This window comes from Pelmatolapia mariae, linkage group LG16_19 (assembly GCF_036321145.2).
Source record: "Pelmatolapia mariae isolate MD_Pm_ZW linkage group LG16_19, Pm_UMD_F_2, whole genome shotgun sequence".
Lineage (NCBI taxonomy): Eukaryota > Metazoa > Chordata > Actinopteri > Cichliformes > Cichlidae > Pelmatolapia > Pelmatolapia mariae.
The window spans coordinates 19098738-19122920 of NC_086241.1; the positions used below are offsets into that span (position 1 = coordinate 19098738).

At 39.0% G+C, this 24183-nt stretch overlaps 1 protein-coding gene across 1 annotated transcript; it reads right to left on the bottom strand.

The window, feature by feature from the left end:
* Positions 1–1982: 1982 nt before the first annotated feature.
* LOC134646126 (poliovirus receptor homolog) lies at positions 1983–21555 on the bottom strand. The gene is made up of 8 exons (XM_063499841.1): positions 21324–21555; positions 15331–15678; positions 14909–15211; positions 13593–13686; positions 5913–6067; positions 5242–5341; positions 3808–3877; positions 1983–3696 (listed from the first exon to the last, which is right to left on the bottom strand). The coding sequence occupies exons 1-8, from the start codon at positions 21391–21393 to the stop codon at positions 3622–3624; spliced, it is 1215 nt and encodes a 404-aa protein (XP_063355911.1). The 5' UTR covers positions 21394–21555; the 3' UTR covers positions 1983–3621.
* Positions 21556–24183: the final 2628 nt, after the last annotated feature.

Consider the following 24183-nt stretch of genomic DNA (forward strand, 5'->3'; position numbering starts at 1 on the left):
ATGATATTCTAAACCAACTTTGAATCACTAGAAGAAAAATCGCTAACAACATTAGATTATCAAGGCTAGTCAGAGAAGTGTTTGGCTTTTCTGTCTCTTACAGAGAGAGGAGCAGACACCAGACGAGGTCGTGGAGATAGGAGGATCCTTGGCAGCAGACACAGACACTGCCAAGACAGCAATTGGGGTCAAAGGTAGTGCTGTTTGGGCTCCTGCTAGCCACCTCGAGAAGATCCCAGAACCACAGCAATAACCACGAAGGGATTGGCGAAAATCCAGACGCACCAGACCAAGGAGGTCCGAAAAGCTCCGACCAAAAAAGGGGGACACAGCTGTGACCCCAGAAGACATAGATCTTTGACATAGGGGCAGAATAAATCCCCTCATCTATGCAACAAACCGAAGGGTAGTCAACCCCTGACATTGAAGAAAGAAGAGGAGCAGAAAATCACCCGACTGGAAGACACTGGTAGCTGGATAAAGGTCAAAAGCTCCTCATACAGAGGTTCTAGTCTGAGTGCGTTTGAAGGCTTAAGGTAGCACCATGATGAGGGTGGGGGGAAACTGGAGCACCAAAAATAAAGCTGGGGGAGAACTGGAGAGTGATGGGAGTGTTATCTGTAACTACTGTTGTTGTTGTAGCCATTATTTTTTCTTGCATTTGAATTGCCCAAACACAGTGATTATACTTCTAATCAAAGAATTGTTGAATCTTGTGGATGTGAAAGAATGTGGATGTTTAGGTTTTATGACTTTGGAGGGGGGCTGAAGCTATAAGAATGTGAGAAACAGTCGGACACTTTGACATCTGGCGGACACCCTCCTGTCCACATTTCCCGTCCGGACATTTATGCTCAAAGTGTTGTATGGAATAATGAGATTGTTTATTGAGCATTTATACACCGAGTGTTGTTCTTACTTCAGCCCAAAGATCAAAGAATTAGGATATTTAACAATATTCAAGTTATCTCTGATCATGAGCAGCCAAGATTTTTCCACCAGGGCATTTCTTCCTCAGAGATGATCCTAGCACCACACAAAACACAACCACTATCTTTAATCCATCAGATGATGAAAATGTGTCATATTTTTCATAAAAAGTGACTTATTTCATTAAAAATTCTTAAGAGCTGATCTTCATCTCTCCTCCCTTATTAGAATCCACAACTGTGACACTATATAAATAAGGAAAGGGATAATGAGTTTAAGTATTTTAGTGGACTGGGGGGCCTTAGTATGAAGCAACTTCAACATAGCTAGGTCTGCAGCTTTCTTTGTTAATCCAGTCTTTCTTCACTCACACATTTAACTTTTCTTTACACAGATTAATTGAAATGGATGATAATCCTTAATAAAAATTCAAAAAACAATGACAACAGGCAACAATGTAGCTGGAAATAAGGGCAGGAGCTCCAGTAAGCTGATTTATTTTTAAAGTGACATAAAGCTGTACATAATGGCTGCTATACTGTCAAGCTGCTGCATTTAAAAATTATAGTCTTCTGCATGCATTTGTGGTCTGACACTGTGCCACAGTTGGTTTGTGGCCAGATCAAAGTAAAGTGAATTACACTGATCGAATATTTGTCAAGATAAACAGCTTAGAAATAAACTGATTGTTGTTAGTGTTTCCATTTGGTGGTTAAAAACATATTTATAGGTTTTCTGTGTCACTAACTGAATACTTTATCACTTCTAGTGCACACTTCTGTAACTTCCCAGCAGGTCATCATTTGTTGGCAATAGTGAGATATGTCTTAACAGGTTTCAGCAGAGACTTTATAGCATTCATAGTGCATTAAAAGACTCATTGAAAGGACTTTAAACCATCTCCGGTCCATTATGTGTTCAGTATGAGTTACCACGGTGATCTAGAGAGGTTGAAAGAAAGACATCTTTGTGGCACTGCAGTGTGGGATATAATGGTGCAGTGTATTTAATAGAACAAAGAAATAAAAGGGTTTTTTTTATATTAATATGATATTCAATGAGACAGGGACATGCAGGTCATTTATGTTTATTCTATAAAATTAAAGCAAGTCAAAAACCAACTTAATAAAAACAGTAACTTGTAAAAACAAAACAGCAGTTTGAGACATTCTGACTTTCAGTTTCTAGTAACGGCGAGAATAGATAAAGAGCTACTTTTAAATGATTAAGACACAGTTCCACATGTATAATGTTGGTATATTACTTCAGAAGAGTAAAAGTTTTTTTTTTCTTTTCTCCTGTGTCGTAGACAGTATTGAAACATGTCAGGTAACCCACTGCAGTTCAAGTTTCTAGAAGACTTGTTTGCACCGGAGCCTTCCCTGGAACAATACTACATTGCTCCTCCATCGCACGCAGCACTTCTGAGATATTTTATTTGATAACACAATCAGTTGATCACTGTAGTCATTTTTCTGGTCAAACATTTTGTGAGTAAACCTAAGCTACAAAGAAGCTGTGCAGACTTGTGAAATGAATAGTCAAAACACTGCTCACGTGAATTAGGAGCGGCTGGAGACTTGATAGTAAAGAATTAAACAAGATTACCCAAAAATTACAATCTGAGGGTTCGTGACCGAAACCAGTTTCCATCCATATGACGTGTCAGAAAGCTTCGGTCTGTGTATATCATTTATCCACGAGATCCTGTATTGTATTATCATGGATGACAGGTTTGATATATACACTAAAAATATGTGTACTGAGGAACAATGCAAATATATTTTTAAAAAAGAGGTAAAAATATTAACAATGTAACACTTCATAAAGATAATTACAAAACAAACAAAAAAAATGCAGTGTTGAAATTTCAGGAAAGACAGAAATGTAAATGAAACACAATAACTTAAAGCTGGTTAATTTAAAACAAAGCAAACAGCACACTTGAATGATTTAAGGCTTTTAAAAAAGTTGCCACAAACATAAACACCCACCCCCCTCCACTGAAAACAAAACAACAACAACAACAAAAAAGTCAGAACTATATGACACACGGGAGAAGCTTTGTTGGTTGTGTGATGCTTCAAAGCTCTTTCTGGTATGCTGCATTTTAAAACCAAGCAGTCATTAACAACCAAAACTTTGCAAGATGGAATTCAGTTGAATGAACTGAAAAATATCCATCTGTCCACATCCATTTCTGGTCATTTATTTCACTTTTTATTTACTTCACTCTTACTCTTACACTCTCATCCATCCTGACTGAGTTGTCTGTAGTTTTGCTAGTATCCATGACTGGTAGCATGAGATGGTACCTGAAGCCTATTCAGGTTCCAGACAGAGTTCAGCTGCTCCAGGACAGCATATTCATACATGCTGTTGCAAAAACATTTGCTCCGCATCTCTCAGAACAGTGTATTACATGAATGCTGAACAACAACATACAAGAGCATTGACCCAGCAGCAGAGTAGGAATGTTAGGAGCATTGCCACAGCTCTACAAAATGATATCAGTCAACTACTCGGTGGACTACTACTGCCCATGTTACTGATGAAACTGTCAAATCAGACTCAGTGAGGATGTCATGAGGTCCTAACATTCATAAATGGAGAAATATCAATGGAGGGAGGAATGTAAATGATACCAAGTACTTTAACCTGTTCCTTATCTGTTTATTAGTCAGTCCGCAATCACACGTTGGTGGAGCCCTCAGTACAGGCGCTGTATTGTCCATTTCTGCTTTCCACAGCTGTCAGCTGAGATCCCTGAGAGAGACAATTCAGATCATTTATATAAAATGGCATTTTAGTTATGACTGAATATGCAATATATTTAGGGTGATGTTTAAATTTGGGGGAAACAAAAAACACTTTTACCTTTTCGCGGAGAATTTCTCTTTGGCTATTAGTCCCATTTTTAGAATCTTTTGAAACTAGATGATGCCGCCTGTGAAAAAATACAAAAGACATAGCGTTCGCAATTTACAGTTAGGTCAGGAACTTTCAGGAGCAATAACAACTTTGTCTCTGTATCCCACCACATCTTAGTTTTTAATTCTCTTTTCCTCCTTTTGTGATTCTTTTCTGTTTTCAGATATTTTGCCACGGCTGCCGGGGCAAGCCGTGTAGTGTTGGAGGAAAAGGACCCAAAATGCAGGCAATGACTGATCATATGAGTGAGAGTTTATTTACAAGTGGCAGAGTGACAAAAACAGGAAGTAAGAAGAGAGAAGCTACTGAACAAACTGGGAAAACTAAATAGCAAACCTGAGATCACACGAGACAGGGTGAGGGGCAGAGAGACGCAGACTAAGGAAAAGAACACCATGAAATGCAGACGAGCCGACAACGAGCACAGACCGACACCCACAATATATCACACAAGGAGACCAGGTAATGACACACAGGTGGGAAGCACAGCTGATCCTAATACACAAGATGACCGGAGGATACAAGCTGAACACAGTGACACCAGACACAAACCTTCAAAATAAAACAGGAAAATCACAAACACAAACTCCGGGACACAAACAGGGCACAAGGGGAGGACACAGGATACCAAAATCAGAATAAACTAGAACAGAAGACAGTAATCATACTAAACAAAAAACGCTGGGTCAATGACCCAGCACCATGACATATTTATTGTTGATCTTTATGCATTTATTTTGTCCTCACTGTGAGGCACTGACTGAATTTGCTGTATTCAGGTGAATATACAACAAGTTTACAAGTATTGTCATGTCCTTCATTTTCTCTCCCCAATCAGTCGCGGCAGACGACCGCCCCACTCTGAGCTTGGTTCTGCCGCAGGTTTCTTCCTGTTTAAATCTGGGACTCTCCACCATTTGACCCTTAGAACTGAAGAAGCTTCTCGGATGAGAGGTGAAATGTCTTCAATCAACTTAAAGAAGTCCAGACGCTTTTCTTTCCAAGCTCCTTAGACTACATTCTGTTTATCTTGCACTGAGATAGAAAAAGCTTCCAGGGTGCAAATGTAACACTTGGAATCCTCTCCAGACTTTTTACCTGTTTAATTTATAGTACAGCCCACACTCTTCTGCAACAGTTTTAGAGGGAAATGCTGAATTATATTTGAGACCTTCAAAATATATTAAGACAACTGAGAATTGTGTATATAAATGAACAAATATTACTGTCCAACCTGAGAGTCTGCACTGCAACGGCACTAGTTTTTTTTGTGTACAAATGTGTGGACCTATTTGTACATCATGTGACTATGGTTTCATATGAGAAGTACTCGATATTGTGCTACATATTAAGTATCTGTAGAGTCATTGTTCTACATACTTTTTAAAATATCCAGATTTAGAAAAGCACCATACTGCAGCTCCAATGACATTGAGGGAAACCAAAAGGCCAAATAAAGTCCAAGCAGTAGAGCAAGTTCCTACAGGGACACAAAAAGGAAGAATATAATGAGTTCCCAGTTTCCTGCAATTCAGTTTTATATTTTCACATTTAGATGGCCCAGATGGTATTCAAACACCATGCAACACCTCCACTGAACACATTACAGACTTGTACTGACAAGATTTGTTGCGCAAAAGTAAATCAAAGAAACTTGACATGCAAATATGAAACAAACTTGATATGGTGGTACATGGTCTACGCTTCAGTGGTGACTTGAATGATATTGTGTACTGAACTGGGTAGAGGATCAGTTGCCTATTCATTAACTTTTCTTTTGAATGCAGGTTGTAGTTTAAGCTAAATTAGATGTTTACAAAGGCATTCTAACATGTTTCTTGGGCATGGCTGGAAAATCATTGAAGCTCCATAAGGAGAGGCTTTACTCAAATTTTAGATGTTCAAGTATGTATTTATATAAACTTGTGGAGGGGTAGCACCAGAAAACAGAATAACATCAAAATGGCACAACATCAGTTCAAATCCAAAAGTCAGAAACAAATCCAGAAAGATTTGAACAAACTGCACAGCTAAATTCAAGCTGACCTCACCTGATGCCACATGCACATAGAGCTGATTGTGTTTACTTCCATGTGGATTAGATGCTTCACACCGATAGAGGCCGTTTAGACCAGAGGTCAGACTCAGCAGTTGTAGCTTTGCACCCTCTACTTTGACAGCAGATTCCAGCAAAGGCTGGCCAGATCTGGAAAAACATGAACAAACTTTAATGTGAGATGTACAGAGAGGGCAGAAAACTGTGAGTTGTGTCAAAACTCACGTTAATTTCAATTATTAGTCATTTGTCTTAGCTCTTTTATTGCTCACCCCAAGATACTGTATTCTTTCATTTCAGCCTAAATGCAAAAGTAAAGCTAACCTTACATGTTACATCATTTCTTTCTTGGGCAGAAAATTTTAGTTTTAGTAATGTTTTGTACTGTGTACCATCTTGTTCACCATTTTATAAGTTAAAAGAATCAAATTTAAAGCAATGTTTCCCTTTTGAATTAGTTTTTATTGCCTTATGTAGTGCATTGATCGGACGATTCAATAGGTCACATCTAAACAAAAGCAGGTTTGGATACCAGAAAATAAAACTTCTGTTTCTCCACAGGGTCCACATAGCGCTCAATAACTCTAACAGAAAGAACTAGTCTTAATCACTTAGTGTAGCTTTAGAGCAATAAACATAAAGCAACACTAACACAAACACGGCATTCACCAGGAATTCCTCACATCTAATGGATCATCAGCAGTAAACTATAGACAGAGAGCCCAAGAAAGACTACTGAGTGACACCAGTTTAATGGATAGGAGTTTCTTCATAATGAAATAAAAAAGGAAAATAAAACAGCTTTAGTATGAGAAAAAATATTCATGTTATCTGTGATTCCTTTGTCTATTTATGAACATAACACATTTGTTACTAGCAATCACTTCAAAATAATCTCAAGATGGAGGGTGTAACTATTTTATTTTAGGACTCAGTATTTCATCCAAGTATGTCCTAACTTTCAATATGAACTGTGCACACATCCTGTAAATGACACATCCTTCCATGCCAAAGACTAGAAAATACGATGAAGCATATCTTGGCCTTTGGCTTCACCTGCACAACGGTGGTGCCAAAGTAGGTGTACCCGGCAAAATTTATTTCCCCTGTGTCGGGAGCACGCGCTGAGCTGTCCAAATCACGGACAAACAGTATCCCACATTCTTGATTTTTAGTTGTTAGCTCTTTATACAGTAAAGTTACAGTGGGACACAAATAACATCAGGCTGATCTTTTTTTTTTTTGCCTGTCCCATTCGGTTCTTTAGACGTCAGAATTGTTGTCTGAAGGCCAACAAAGATCAACAAGGATGATATCAACTTTCAATATGAACTGTGCACACATCCTGTAAATGAGAACAAACAGGCAAGTCTGTATTTGTATCTGCCTGAAAAGATGATTGTTTAATGAGTGCCAACTCTTTTTAAACCTGTAGAACAGTCCCATGAATCATTTGCTTTCTGAATGTGTCATCCATATTATTGGCCAACACAAGGCCTACTGGCTCTGATTTGAGAATTGGTTTCAATCTGCTGAGCTGAATCAGCCGAGCCCCTGGACAGCCAAAACAACACATCTGCAGTGGTAAATACTTCCAGGTGCTTTCAAACAAGTTTGAACTGGGCTTTCTGTTACACATTATAATTTTCTTATACTGAAATGGACCTACTTGTGTATTTACTGGCAATATTTAGTTTTCAAGTGCAATTCTGCCACAAAGTTTTGTATCTTGCTTTTCCTGGACAGTTTTTGTAGTTATCTTAGAGGCAAAAAATGGGATGCTTTGACGAGTTAATGATATCAACCAAAAATGTTGTCCCTCAAAACAAACAAGCAGACAGGATGATCAGACATGTTTACGTGTGTGTCATCAAAAAGGGGGTTTACCAAGTCCTGTTTTTCATATGATGTCATTGTGTTTCTTCTAAAAAGTATTTGTCCTGCTAGTTTTAGGCTTTAATTCAGGTTCATATGACATACCTGATGATGACATGTCTGGATGTAAGGTGATGTTTAGGAGATAGGCCAGTGGACTTATTCAGCAGACTGTTTAACATGGACATATTCATGGAGGTATGCACAGTCCAATACAGACTAGGGAACAGACTTTACACTGGTGCAGTGGTTACTGGGTTCCACCCCTTGCAAGCTCATGCCAGTGTGGTGAGAGTATGCATGCAGTTCCTGGGGGATAAAAAGAATGCTACTGAGTGGTCTTTGCACTCGCCTGAATCCAACATATGTCAGAGACTGTCTAGGAGCTCAGGAATCTGGTCCAGATTTGAGGAGAGCTCCCCAGCACACCATCTGTCCTTTTATTAGGATAGTGGTTCCCAAAGTGTGGGGCGCAGAGCCAAAACAAAGAATGCTTTGACACTGCTAGCATAATGCACAGGTTTTTGATGGGGTTCCCACACAAACGCAAAGCAGAGGATAAAGCGTTGCCAAATACGCTTCCAAACCAACTTCCTTCCATGCCAAAGACTAGAAAATATGATGAAGCATATCTTGGCCTTTCGCTTCACCTGCACAAGGGTGGTGCCAAGGTAGGTGTACCCAGCAAAATTTATTTCCCCTGCGTCAGGAGCACGCGCTGAGCTGTCCAAATCACGGACAAACACTATCCCACATTCTTGATTTTTAGTTGTTAGCTCTTTATACAGTAAAGTTACAATGGGACACAAATAATATCAGGCTGATCCTGCCACAATTTGTTCCCCCGGTTCAAATCACGGACAAATACCATCCCACAGTCATTTATGTTTTTAAACTCATTTTGCACAGAGAGTCATTTTTCGAAAAATGTATTGATAGCAGTGTTGAATATTCTTACACAGTAAAAAAAGAAGACCAAAAAACCCAACTAAACATTAAATAATTATGGGGGGGGGGGGGGGGGGGGGGGGTGAGAAGATTTTCTTGTAAAATAAAGGGGGGCTAGCAAGAAAAGGTTTGGGAACCACTGCATTAGGAGTACACCCTGACATTGTCCAGTATGCATACAAACATGTAAACATGTGCGGGGCTGTTGAACTACTCAGTTCCATTTTGAGTTGCTGCTATAACATTTCAGTTTTTCACTTTTAGACTGTCACTGAATTCAGCCCAGCTCAGTCAGCTTGATTTTCATATCCATTAAACAATGTGCCATCCTTCAGTCCCTAACAGATTACCCAGTCCATCAGTACAGTTTATCCAGCACAAGTGTATTTTTTTTTTCGGCAGTGTATTTAAACCCTGCTCAACCCTTGTCACAGTGTGCGTTGTCTTCTTTGTGTTCTAAAAAAAGTTCATTTTCCTTGCCCCCCTTCACCACCTGAAAGCCTTCCATTAAAGGCCATTTGTGCTTCTTTACAAATGTTTTACATTTTATAATCAAGCAGGCAATACGTTTGTGTGTGCATGTGTGTGTCTGCAGGTAGGGAGGGTGGAGGGTGCATGCTGAGCATATTTGTAATAAAACAAGAAGATGAAAGATTTGGGTGCATGTGAAACTTGTCTGATAAAACACAAAAGGGCATCTAAGGTGAATTTTCTGGACCATTAAAAGAAAGATTAAAAAATATTAGACCACTTTATGATTATGGTAACTGACTAAAAGTATTTCTTTCTGCAGGAGGTAGGTTGCAGAGTAGTTTTAATTTTGTATAATTTATATAATAATTATAATGCCCTGTAGTATTGGAGATAGCCACCCTTGTGAGGACTGCATTAATAAGCAAAGGGTTATCAGACCAGATGTTACACGCCATATAAAGCATACAATGCTTTGACTGTGAATATGGTTTCTGCAGAATAAGACAGCATAGCAGTGGCTTAACTTTTGTTAAGTTGCATACCACAGATTGATAAAGAGTTGATAAAGAGTTCCTACTCTCAGGTTGATCATTGACCATTTTTAAACAATAACTAAAACCAGCATGACGCAGAGGTATTACAAAGATAAACAAACTCCCACACACTGCCTTGCTCACTTTTGGTATGTGTATAATATACCAATAGTTAATAGACAATAGAAAATAGTTAAGTCGATCCAACCTTAACCTCCTAGGACCTGCCATCCACATATGTGGACATCACATTTTGGGTTATTTAGACCAAAATACTCAATTTTGCTCTACATGGGCCTGATATCCACTTACGAGGACATTATACTGCTACTGTTCTATCAAAATTTTAAATAAATATCCTCATTTGTGGCTATCATTTTTCTTAAAAACAAAAATAAGGTAAAAAAAAAAATCTGGTAATTCTTTGTTTTTACATTCATTGGGCCCCAATATGCCCAAATATCAAAGAGAAATTAAAAATGCATGTTGTGGAAGAGTTCGGGTCTTAGGAGGTTAATGGGCATGTATATGGGCAATATCTCTGCATTCCTATACCCACATAAAAGGAATGTATCAATCGTTCTAACATGAAAGCATTAAGCAGTATCACCAATGTTATATGAATCTAAAATTAAATCTTCAGATCTCAAATTCACAGATGTCAGGACTGCTCAGTACATCAAAACATTATCAATCACGTTCCATTTATATTAAAACACACAACAGAAACACCAAGTCTTTATGTAATAAAATATCAGGTTGTTGTGAAGAAATAAACAAGAGCCTCAAAACCAAACTGACTGTTTGAGAGTTACTGAATAAAACCATTGCAAAAGAATCAATATAACAGCCTTCATCCCAGCACAGATATAGGAAAGAGAGATAAAACTACTTTGTACTTGTGTGTCTCTGGTCAATCAATGAGAAAATAGTTTATGCAGTTGTAGTGTCATGGTTCGCCAGTCCTCGCTAGTCGACCTATCATATCTGTTTTGTTTTTTTAAGTTTTGTTGTCTGTTCCTGGTCCCTCATTTTCTTCTGTATGCGTATGGCGGTGTTCATGCTTTCGCGCAACACCTGGTTAGGGTTAGCACCTGATGCTAATCATCCTCATCATGGGCTTACAAATTAACTGAGTGGATGCGCTTCAATCAACGCTGGATTGCTGAGTAACACAGTCAATAAACTACACCTTGCCAGGTGAAGTTGTCTTTGTCTGTTGTCAGTGAAAAAGTGAACTAACCTTTGTGTCTTGCTTTACCTGAAGGGAGAGCGTGGAGGGAGTCAGAACTCAGAAACCCAACATATAGGGAGTTGTTTCCACAGTCACATACCAACTTTCCTGATCACAAAGCCGCAGAGAGTGCGCCTCATGACCTCGAACATACTCACACAAACCCTTTGAACAGGAAAGTCATGATCACACACTGACGCCTTTCCCTTTTAAAAGCTTTTGCATTCTCATTAAGTTGTCACCATTAAGTGTATTTTATTTTCTTAATTTTCTTTCAGATTCAAAGTAACAATTTCACCCTTGAGCTCTCTGTTTGAAATGTTTCTCAGTTTGAAAAGTTTAGAATTTCGATCTAAACCTATGTTAATATTTTTTAAACATGTTTTTATATATTTTTATATATTCATTGTAATCTATCATCTTTACTGATACACTTTTTTTGCTTATTTTTTTGTGATGTCAGTGTTTTTTCAATTAATTGGAGAAGAAAAGTTTGAAACTTTACCTCCTAACTTTCAGAAATCTTAAAGTGCATGAGAGAGGTTCTGCCAAGGTTACTTTTTCTAATTGCGCAGTAAAAAATGGTTAAAGCGAGATTAGTCCTAATTCAAAATAATTGAGCTACATTGAGCTAAAAGGTTAAAGTCAAACATTATGTTAACAAGTTTATTTTCTGCATGTGGATCAATGCAATAAGACTTGGCAATTCCAGTAAAATAAATACTTTATAAAGGAAGATATCCTTTTATGGCAAATTTTAACTACAACATATCCTAATACCACTGAGAACATTGGCCTTCCCCTCCTAAGTGCTCACCACCCATGGAGGCACCATAGATATTGGGTGCAGTCTGTATTGGGCGGTGGTTGAGGATGCTGTCTTTGGATGCCGTTGGGCACTTAGTTGAAACACCTCTTCAATGGTGGGTGGAGGTTCAGGGCGGTGATCCTGTGAAAGGTATTCCAGGAATTCGATATTTATGGTCTATCATTACGCTCCCATTGTTATTTGGTCCTTGTACAACTGTAGTAAGAGCTGGTCCATTTTGCTAGTACTAAGTCAAATCCGTTACGAGTGAGTGTTGGACTTGGCCAAGCCTGCTTACTTCACACTCAGCTTATGAGCTGAGTATGTGTTCCAAAGTAAGGCTGTCTATGTGCTCTAGTCTAGGCCAGCTGTCCACAACTCCCAGGTCACGAACTGGTACTGGTCCATCAGTCGTTTAGTACCAGGCCGTAAGAGTTGAGGCTCGGGTGTAAAATTTATGATTTTGAGGATTTTTAGCAGTTTTTGTTATTTTATTTTTATCGTTTTTATCGTTAACTCTGTTTCCCTGGGTCTTTTCCCGTGAGTTCTGAAAAATCTTCTTTTTTTGGTACCGGTACTGGTTTTATTTTGCTGTATTTATCCGCGACACCTGAAAGGCCAGTCCGTGAAAATAATGTCAGACATATACCGGTCCGTGGCGCAAAAAAGGGTGGGGACCGCTGGCCTAGGCCAGTGTTTCCCAACAACTGTGCCGTGGCACATAGCTGTACCTTGAGAAATGATCAGGTGTGCTGTGGAAGATTATCTGGTGCCAACTGATTAGTACTCTAAGAGATCGGCGTGAGTAACGGACAGAACAATTACATTCTCTTCCACTAGATGGCAGTACAACTACTTCCTCCAATTAAATGGATTTGCAACTGCCAGTAAAACAGAAGAAGACAAAGACGAAATTATATAATAGTCATACTGTGAGACATGCAGCGCATAATAGCAACAGATAAATATTTGAAAAGGAAAAAGTCAAAAGGTCAGTCTGACCTTGGTCCCCAGATGAAGGCCCTAGCATGAGTAGTGGTCAAAACAAAGCTAAAAAGGTATACTAGGAAAATGAACCACTTCCACTATACCTGTTGCGCAGAGAAAAATAATCAGAATGCTTTTTGTGACCTTTTTGTTTGGTGGTGTGCTGTGATTTTTCTAACGTGAAAAATGTGCCGTGGCTCCAAATGGTTGGGAAACATTGGCCTATGCTGTGCTAGCAGGATGCAGTATTGCACTTTACCACTGCACTCTGCTACTTTAGTGCAATAAAACAAATAAATATCCATGTCTTCACTCTTCAAACGTTGTAGACTGCTCTAGCATTTCCCTCCACCCTGCATACCAATTAAAACCAGCTGATTGTAGCAAAGTGCTCATGAAGAAAAGGTATGCTTGATGTTTGTTTTTTCCCTTTCCATCCACCATCATTCAGTTAACTCAAGAACCTTTGTAGCATAATTGTAATGCAAGTAACAACATATTAGTAACTAATTATATTACTGAATTTAGTATAGTGCTAATGCTATATTACTGTATAACTGATAATGTAATGTCATTACAGTAAAGCCTTACTTTGGAACATGTTTCACTGAATACTGCTACATGATGTAATATAGCCTTAAATACAATACTCTGTCTCAGGGTTCATTTTTTGTGTCAAAGAACATAAATCAAACTCTGAGGGTGCAGTTTAAACTCTTTTTGAACCACATCTTGAACACAGTATAATTAAGGTCAACTAAAAAAAACCCAGAGTACTGAAATGTTTTGGTTAAACCATTCTGCAAATTAGTTTACCTGCTCCAGTTATATTTAGCTTTTGGGTTGGCCTCTGCCACACACTCAAATGTGTCCTCTGAAATCAGTCTGATGTTCACTTCTGTGGGAGAGACTGCAAAAAAAGAAAACAAGAACAGATTTAATCCTGAAATAAAGAAATAACATTTCACACGTGTTTAAATCCTATACTGTTACATAAAGTACATTTTGGTGAATTTTTGTTTACTTTCAATTTCATTCAGAGAAACTTTTTTTTTTGTTGCATTCTGACACTGCTACTAATTTACACTACTTTGTGGATGCACACAAAGGGGTGTGTGGATATGTGCATGGGTGGCTGGTGCAGTGGAGTGCAGGGGTCATGCTCTCTGTTGTTGATAAGATTTATATCAATCAAAGCACCGACAAAAAGCATGCTAACCACTGTGCTGTTTCACAGGATTCTAAAAAAATATCAAATATAGCCTCTGTTGTGAAATTTGAAATCATGCTATTATCCTTCTGTGGTCCTACATTCCAAGTGGTCACTAGCTTGCCAACAGTCACTTTCAACTATGCACGCCAAGTTTTGCCTTTTAAGAGAATTTTCACAGAAACATAACGCCACAAATGTACCACCACATCACTAAGCAAAGCTACTGAATGAGCTTTCTCTTTTTCAAAATAGCCTCAGTTATTTTTGTCTTATGGTTTGACCCAACAAATCTCTTCCTCATTATCAAATCATCCTTGTGAGAGCAATTTGTTTTCATTTAGATTTTTCCCCACTTCCAAAAAATGTCTGAAATGTCTATTTCTGCTTGACATTTTGACAATTGACCCTTTACTCAAAGGAAAGTCATGAGATCAAAGATGATGTGGCAAGTAAAAAAATCCTGAAGAAGAAGAACAACTTTAAATGTTTTGTTTTCTGTTGCAGAAAGTATGTAAGTGAGGGTTACTGTCTAACAAAAAATGATTTAGAGTTATAAATACCTATATTATAAAAAGCACTGAATGATCAGACTTTGCTTTTCTTTTGTTTTTAAAGTATTTTATTATTAAATATGTGCATGGCTAGATAACAATGAGTAACCAGTATAGAGAAATAATCCAAGCTGTTTTTGCAGACTTTCTACAGTTTAGTAATTAAACAGCTGAGTGTAATGCTGGGTGGTGTGTGTCTGCATGCCTTTTTAATATAGAACAACATGACATTCAGATAATAATTCTAGCTTGTCTTGTATCATACACTACAGTTTTAAACTAAAATCTGATCAAATCATTAAAATTTTTAAATCAACAGTGACACAAAAGAAGACAAATAATAAACTACATGAGCAGCTGATACTCACAGTAAACCTGTATGGTGAAGGGCAGACTTATTTCTTTAGTCAGGAAGTCACCGCTGATGACACACTGGACCTGGTGACCATTAATCTCGCTTGTAGGAACGCCAAACAGAGAGCTGACTGTAGTAGTGGTACCATTGTCATCCTGGATGGAGTTTGTTGTTGTCCTCACTTTGTCTCCCAAACCACCAGTGAGCCACCTCACCTCTGCAGGAGGCCTGGAGCCAGCAGCCGTGCAGGTAGCAAATAAAACCTCTTCTGTGCCCAAAGTGGGAAGATTGTCCTTGACGTTTGTGAAAGGAGGCACTAGGAGAGTTACAGCACACAATTACTTAACATGCGAGCAACATGGTGAAAGTAACTGTTTCAAACACACGCGCAAAGAGAATTATTCTAAATAAAAGTTGTGGTTTTTTCTTCCATACCAGTCACTTTTAGAGGTATTTCAGTCTTCTTAGTTCCACCGGGAAACAAGGTGAAGATGCATGTGTAGCTGCCTTCATCCTTCAGGGCAACATTGGATAACTGGAGAGTTCCATTTTTGTCATTAAAATTCCCGATATATTTAAATCGATCATCACGTCTATGGACAAACCGTGGTTCTTCACTTGGTCCAACAGTGATAAAATTGTCATTACTGGGTTTTTCTCTGGTCCTCCTCTGCCAGGTAATCTGTGTCAAGTCTTCCGTGGTGTCAGTGAGTTGGAGTTTGCAAGGTAAGATAGCTGTATCTCCTTGAACCACTGTCACGCTTCCACCAATCACCTGCAGAGCTGTAAAGTAAATGAAGAAGTATTAATGATGGGAACTGAAAAAGTTGAAATAGAGTGCCCAATAAAGTTTACAGGATTAAACACTAAAGTATAAGTTAACTTGTATCTGACCTCCTGTGTTGTTTTTTTGTTTTTTATGCAAGGCATAACACATTAATCATTATGTGTTGCAAGAACACTTGATGGTATTTATGACAAACTGGACTCAACTTTACACTATATGGACAGACAATCAAAAATCATGTAGTGGAAAAAATTTTTTAAAAAATGGGTCAGCTGTATTATATTTTATGCTCCAGCTGCTGACTGAACACCGTGGCTTTAATTTTGGTTTGCATTACTCTTTTTCAAGATGTACTACTGCTCAGCTAGTAGTTGGTGAGCATTCACAGACAAACATGGAAAAATACAGACAATGGTGGCAATCTGCTCTCAACCAAAGTAAACACTTAGTTTTTGGTGCAGCACCTAATTTGTAACCAATTTCACCCAGCAAGAGACTGCAACCTCCAGGAACTACTGCCACCTAGTCTGGGAATACACATTTCTCATGTGCTCAGGGATATTGAAATCCAATGAGTATGTTGGAATAATCTATTCTGCTTAGGAAGTTACTAAATGAGTAGGATGATCTGTAAGTACCTGCAGGGCATCTGTATACATTTAAACAAAGAGCTGACATGTTTGTGTAAACGTGTGTGTGTGTGTCTATATATATATATATATATAAACTGTCAACAAACCGACCAGATATCTGAAGTCTACATTCTCGGCTAAAAAATATTAAAATGGTATTTGGTGACAGGCAAACAGGGTTTTTCAAAGTTCAGTTCTGTTAGTTTCAACCTGCCGGATGTTGTGTGCTAAAAACAATGGCCACCAGGCCAAAGCAATGGTTTTGACTCGATCAGCGTTAACCCCGCCCCCTGAGTTTGATGGGTGAGGTTGACAGATAAAATAAATTCATGGTGAGACCTGAAGGAGTCAACTGTGCCAAAATGTATTAATTAAATATACCATTAAATAATTATTTAAATGTGGCAATAATTAATTAATTAAAAAAAATATTTAATTCATTATTTCCCATTTTAATTATTTATTGCCACATTTAATTGATTATTTAATGGTGTATTTAATTAATTCATTGGCAGCCCTGGCGTTTCATATATCCAGATACCCCCAGAGTGCAAGAATCCAAGGAAGACAAACAGAGAGGCAACCGTGCCACCCTCCTGGAAAGAGCTGAGTAGAGCCCCAGACGGGCAACGGCAAAAAAAATAAAAAATTGCTGTACTCATGCTGCCCCGACATCAGCCAGTGCATATTGGGGATGGCATAGGCACCGATCGGTTTTCTATCGCCCATTTGCTGGGAGTAAGGGCGCCCTCCGTTTGCGAGGTGCGCCTGGTGCTTGCGGCACAGGGAGGAGAGGGCGGGGCGGCGGGGGATTCTCTGGCTGGCTGGAGCAGCGTCTAATAACCAACTCGCAAAATAAAACAAAATAAAAACAAAACAACAAACACGAAAACACCAGACATTATGATACAGACTTATAATTTGCACCGGTGTTTTTTCAAAATTCTATACGCGGTAAGTGAGCGCGAGAGCCCTCGCTGCGCCTGCTCGCTGCTGAAGACAAAGTAAACTTTATTGTCATCTTCGCCATATACAGTCCAGTATATAGAGAGACGAGACGACGAGGCTCCAGGTACAGCAGTGCAAGTAAACAAACAATAAATATAAGAAGAGTAAGAAAATAAATATACACTTTAGGACTCGGGGTAAAGGGATCAATAACAATTTAAAATTTATAGTTTGATGATTTAAAGTTTCACACACAACCTGTCGAAAGGGGAGGGGCCGGCTGCTTCCAAATAGAGCACATTTCATTCATAATGTTGTAAATCCAAGCCAATTATGTATTCATGATTTGAATCCTGGGTTGTGTGAAATCCCAGAAATACACCTTAGACAAGTGAATCTGTGAACTAAGGTGTAGGTCTATTAAGTTATGTTGTGGTGATCCTCGGGTTGGGGATTTGTGTTCATACTGGAGTGCAAAATTAAAACCAATGGAAGATGGACAAGAAAAGTTCAAAGCCATCAGGTGCTCAGTTTAGAAAAAAAAGAAAAGAAGAGGAGGAGAAATGAGCAAAAGATACAGGTAAGCAGATGTGTCATTGGATAATGACAAGTCATGTATCCTGAAACAATCAGAATCAGAATACTTTATTAATCCCTAAGGAAATTATGTGGGTTACAGTTGCTCCAAAAAGAAATGGTAAAAATAGTAAAAGTAACAGACTAAACTCCAAACAATACATCATGTTACAGATTTTAATATTAATTAGTTATTGTCAATTGTTGATTTGTCCTGTTCTCATTGTATGACGAATTATGATGGCTGTTTGGTAGCTGTTTGCATACAGTGCATACTCTCTCTCTTCATATGTGTATGTGTGTGTGTTTCTCTGGTGAAATTCAGTATGGTTCTGACAACAGTTTTATGTTAACACTAGAATTACTGAGCCTTTTTTCCCTGGTGCAAGTCCCTACTACTAGATTTACTAGCCTGCGCAAATTTGCGTAAATTCCCCCCGACCTTAACACCTCTTGGCACCCCACTGAGATTTTCACAGGTCTTCAGCTCCATTGTTCTCCTGCTTTTGTTGTGCAAACACACCCTCCCCCAACCCCTAACCATGAGAGATTCAGGTCTTTCCTTCCGTGTAAGGCTACTTTCCTTCCTTACCTGCAGCGTACTATACACTATGGTAGTTTGTATATGCAATATTTCTTATATGCAATATTAGTTCTTGTCAATCCTTGTCACTACATTGGATGCCTGGCCATAAACATATATACACAGAGTTGTACATATATTTATATATTTATATAGCACACCCTATATAATATGCATAAAGTCTAGTTATACACACAGACACATCTATATGTGTATATATATATATATATATATATATATATATATATATATATATATATATATATATATATATATATACATACATACATACACACACACACACACACATATACACAGACAGATAGATAGATAGATAGATAGATAGATAGATAGATAGATAGATAGATGTGTGTGTGTGTGTGTACATACACCAATATTTTTGAATACTCGTGTCCATATATATGTTTCCAGATTGTTTGTATAGTGCACTTTCTATACCGTGCTCTGTCCACTTTTTTGCAATGACAATGCAGATTTTCCACTTGTGGGACAAATAAATGCAGATTTGCTGTGTGTGTGTGTGTGTGTGTGTGTGTGTGTGTGTGTGTGTGTGTGTGTGTGTGTGTGTGTACGGGTTCGTACTATCCTGGTGGGGACCAAAATCTGACTTTTACTATCCTGGTGGGGACTTTCTGCACCGTGGGGACCAAAATCCAGGTCCCCTCGGGGTTGAAAGCAATTTTCACACTCAAAATGCGGTTTTACTGTCAGGGTTACAATTAGGTTATGGTTAGGTTTAGGGTAAGGGTTAGGGTTAGGCATTCATTTTTAATGGTTAGGGTTAGGGTAAGGGGCTAGGGAAAGCATTATGTCAATGGGATGTCCCCACGAGGATAGCAAACCAGACATGTGTGTGTGTGTGTGTGTGTGTGTGTGTGTGTGTGTGTGTGTGTTTGTGTGCAACACTGGCATTTGTTTACTCAGATCCAAGGCAGGCCAAACCTCTGTGTTACAACCTACATACAAAAGAAACACATTCACAATATATGGGTACACAAGTCTGTTTTATTTCAAAGTGTTTCAAACTTTACTTTTCCCTGCGTTTGGCACAGGTGAATTTCTGACATGTTGCACAGGTAAACCTGCTGCGATTCCTGTTGCAGCTCTCTTGCACCTGGCACTGCGTTGTCTTTACAGTCCCTGGCACAGAAGCTGCAGCAGCCTGCCTCTGTGCTAATATTTCCTTGTGCTGCATGAATCGGCAACGAAGTTGCTGAGCTAGAAGAGTCAGAAACAATCTTCTTTTGCCTGTCCACCCTGTACATGCCTTGTACAAAATGTAGGCATTCACTGCCGCCAGGTCCAGCATATTGTAGAAAACCGCTACTGGCCACCTGCGTGTCTATAGGCCTGTATAGCACACATCAGAAAACATTGTAGCACTGGTGTTAAATTGTATTCACATACATTCATGTGGTTATAGTCTGTTATCGTGTTGGGTTTCCTCTTTCTGCCATCACCGATCGTCACGTCTTGGTGCATGGAACAGTCTTGTTTTTTTTTAGGTGCATAAATTGTCAAGGAGACACTGTCACTTCTAAGCACTGAAGTGGAGAATACCTCTCGCTTTGCAGTATCTTTTGCAAGTTGAGGAAGTTCACGCCGGACTTTATTCACCGTGCCCAGTAACGTTGTTTTGCGCTGCAGCAGTCTGTGCGACAGTGACAGTGAAGTAAAGAAATTGTCCATTGTGACATTTCTCCCATCATCCAAAAACGGCTCCATCAGTTTCATGCCCATGTTCTCTGCCAGCCTCTCTCCCTTCTGACGACTGGGGTCCTTTCCCAAGTAAGGAGATGCACTGCAGACATATTTGGTGTCCAAATTCGTGGCCATCCAGAACTTGATCCCAAATTTGTCTGGCTTGGTTGCAATATACTGTGTGAATGGACAACGAACCTTGGTAGGAAACAGCTGTTCCCTACCAAGCATTTCTTGCAGCTGGCAACAACGGTCGTGCATTCAGTATAGCTGTGACTACTGCAAGAAATGTGGTCAAAATCTCATGAGTAAGTCGAAGCATTTCTACCAGGCATTTCTGAAAGTTGTAACACAGAGGTTTGGCCTGCCTTGGATCTGAGCAACTCTAAGTGAGCAAATGCAAATGTGCCAGGCCTCAAGGATAATGGGTGGTTTGCACAACAAAAGCTGTAGGAGGAACAATCTGACGACCTGTGAAAATCTCAGCAGGGGTGCTTAACACCTCGGGACTTGCACCAGAAAATAAAAAAAGCCAGTAATTCTAGGGGGTTTTGGGTTTAGGGAAGTTACGCAAATTTGCGCAGGATAGTAAATCTAGTGTTAATGTACAATCCTTAATATGTTTTATGTGTGTGGGGTGGGGGCGCCAGAGGGAGTGTTCGCCCAGGGCGCCAAACAGGCTAGGACCCATTCCCATCGCCATGCACACATACTCAGCACTCACCCAACGTGGAGATGGACATAAATAGACGCTGTACACACAATCACACTCCTCAAACACACTCTAAACCCCAGGTCCAGGTACCCTTTCCCCCAGAGCGGGAAACTGCACCTAGACCAAGGAGGTGTTAACTTTTCCCTGGAGTGGAGACAAGGAGATCGCCCCCGAGTCCGCAGTAGCAGAGAAGCCCCACATCCCAGACCCCAATCGGACGGTCAACTCCCCCGCATGTGTGTTCTAAGGTGCACACGTCTGTTCTTTTTACGTTACGTTACGTAAATCTGAATACACGCGCACAGATCTGTTTCGCACACGCCGACTGAGATTGACACATGAATCTGTTTCTACAAATACTCGCCCCATCTTTCTTAGCGTTTGCCCTTTGATCTATGACTGTAGTTATATGAGCTTTGTTGTAGTGCAAGCATACATGAATAAAGAACAAATCTTTCTACATACCGTCAGCACCGCTGCTCAGCAGGAGCACAGCCAGCAGCGCCAGGCAAGGTGCCAAAAAGAAACGACGCATTTCAATTTTTCCCGAAATAACTGCGCACGAAAACACAAGCAAGTCCACCCATTTGCTCTTCTTTTTCCTGCGAACAGCTACCCATGCACACCAGGGTTGAGTTCAGTTAACAAGTTAGAAACACGTTTCTAAAGTGATGACGTTTGGACGCTTCAAATCCGCTGAGTCGTGTGTGAGAAAAAAAAAAACCTTCCTCCGTAACTTATTGGAAGGGAAGGTGGAGTCAGAGAGGAGCAGGTTGTAAAAAACAAGAAAGCTACTTAGTCTGAGAAAGCAAATAAAAGAAAAGTAAGTGGGTTGCAATTACATGGTCCTTTGCCCTTTATTTCGTTTGGATCACAGAATTAAGAAATTTGCTTTCAAATGTTTTATTTTTTTGCATCCCAGAAGTTTTTCCTTCATGATCATTCCTCTTTGATTGTACTTTTTGATCACTTTATATTCCGGTACAGTTTTGTTAAACACAAGTTCTATGATGCCTGTTAGTGGCATCAACATAAATATTCAATTAAGAGGTTAAACAAGAAACATAAACTGATTGTTCTTCTTCTTTGGGATTACACCTGTCCAGATGAAAAGTGTTTAAGTTCACTTGAAAAAGCCACGAGAAGCATCCAAATACATTTTTAGAAAGTGCCTCACTTTCAGAGTCTTAAAGTAACTGAGCAATTTTTAAAATAAGAATTGTGTTTAATATTTGGGTGAAAATCATTTGCAGTCAGTTACTGGCTGAAATTTAGAATCACTTCTAGACTCAAGTGAGAAATCACCAAACACTGTAGGCTATATCAATAATTTGCCCACTTGGGAGAAGAACACACGGTACTTTTTTTCATATTTGTGTCATACTTTCCATTGTCATTTTGAATGTTATCTAAGTTTCGGCTTATTTAGAACTGTTAGTCATTTGAACTTTGGCCCGCTCCTCCACCCCACCCCCGGTTGCTTTAACAGTATGCCTTTGTGTGGGATCCTTGAACCTTTTCATTTTAATTACTTTGGATCACAGACCTGACAACTTTTGTTTTTACGAAAAAAAAAAGGGCCAGCTGTATTTTTTTTCCCATCACAGGATTTTGGCTTGTGAATTATTCCTCTTTGGTTGCACATTTTTACTTGCTACATATTATTGTACAGACTTTCTATCATTTTATTTAGTTTTGTTTTAAAAAGTTATGGAATGGGTACTAATGTATTCAAATTACAGTACAACATAGTCATAGATTTGCTTTCTCTCTGTTTCCAGCACTGCTTTCCCCTCTACACGATGTTTAACAATTAAATAAAATTTTAAAAAAATCCCTAAATGTTATAGAATGTAATAGATCATGTGAAACGTTTCAGTTCATTCATGTTACTAAACATTTCCCATCACTCATCATCATTCATTTAGATGAAAATACACTGTTTCAGACCAAATAAATAAAAGAAAGGGACTGAAGAATAGTGTATAACACAAAGTCAGCCAAACTTCAGACATATCAATCTGTCCAGTTAGGAAGCATGAACCACTGTTAATCTACTTCACCTGCTTTGGTTAAAATAAAAGTGGCAACAATTGCACCGGAGAGGCAACACGACGACCCCCAGCAAGACTGACTGGTTTTATTTCTCTAGTTTTAACTCTCACTCTCTACTGGTAGGATGAGATAAGAAATGCTTCTGATGAGATGGTGGGTAGTGTCCTTTAAACTGCTACCAGACTATGGATCATTTGGTGGTGTCAAATGCACAGAATCAGAACCAAATTTATTGGCCAAGTATATGTGGAACCACATACCAGAAATTTGGTTATTGTTGATGGATTCTCTCAAACGCAACAATGCAAAACACACAACATATCAGCGAGAAAAGAAGAAGTAAACAATAAACAATATATACAAACAACAATTCAAAACATTAAAGAGCGAAGGTTAGGGAACATTAACAAAATCAGTGCTTTTGTCACCCAGGAATTACCTGTTGCCTAACCCAGGCCCCACTGCATGGTTCAGGCGCCAGTAGCAGACCTACCAATTCTGGTGTTCTCAGGAAAATGACAATCAAGCTGCGGGTCTGTGAGCAGACCATCTAGTTTTAAAACCGGAAGACCTGTAACTCAGGTGAACTTCCTTTTTATAATATATGGCTAATTAAACTCACTGCATGCAGTGCTATTCAAAGGTGAATCAATTCTGTTAAATTTACAGTGTGCATTCAAACCTTGCTCAAAGGTACAAAAATAAATGGGATTAACTATGACAATGAAAAGAACCATTGACAGGCTAGGACAAGTAGTGGATGTCTAACCTTTTATCTGGGCATTGCTGGAATACCTCCGTAGGGAGAGTTATTTTTTGTGTGTAGATTTTCAGGTTTTTCTTTGTTTTCTTTGATAGAAGTCCAAAGAAAAGAAAACAGAATCACATCTGAATGACACAACACCAGTAAAAGCTCAAATATAGATAATATATTACTCAAACAGATGACTCAGACAGTGCTTAAACATCATGCATCACCTGTCTCTAAAACATTCAAAAACTTTCATGTACTGACAAGTAGTGATATGCCATAAGCGAAAGCCATCTGGGAGCCAAAAGAGCTGGCACTTCTTTGGGAGTCGTGCCACAAGAGCCGGCTCTCTGAAAACAGAAAAGACTTCCTGTCATTACTGACAAGATCTGAGGTAGGAAAGCAAGTGAGACAAATGTGTTATTTGGAAAGAACTACAAGCTAAGATACTTTCTTAACATCAAGTGGTTGAACTGGTTGTAATGTACTGGGTGGTGCATCACTCATGCGCTCTTTAAT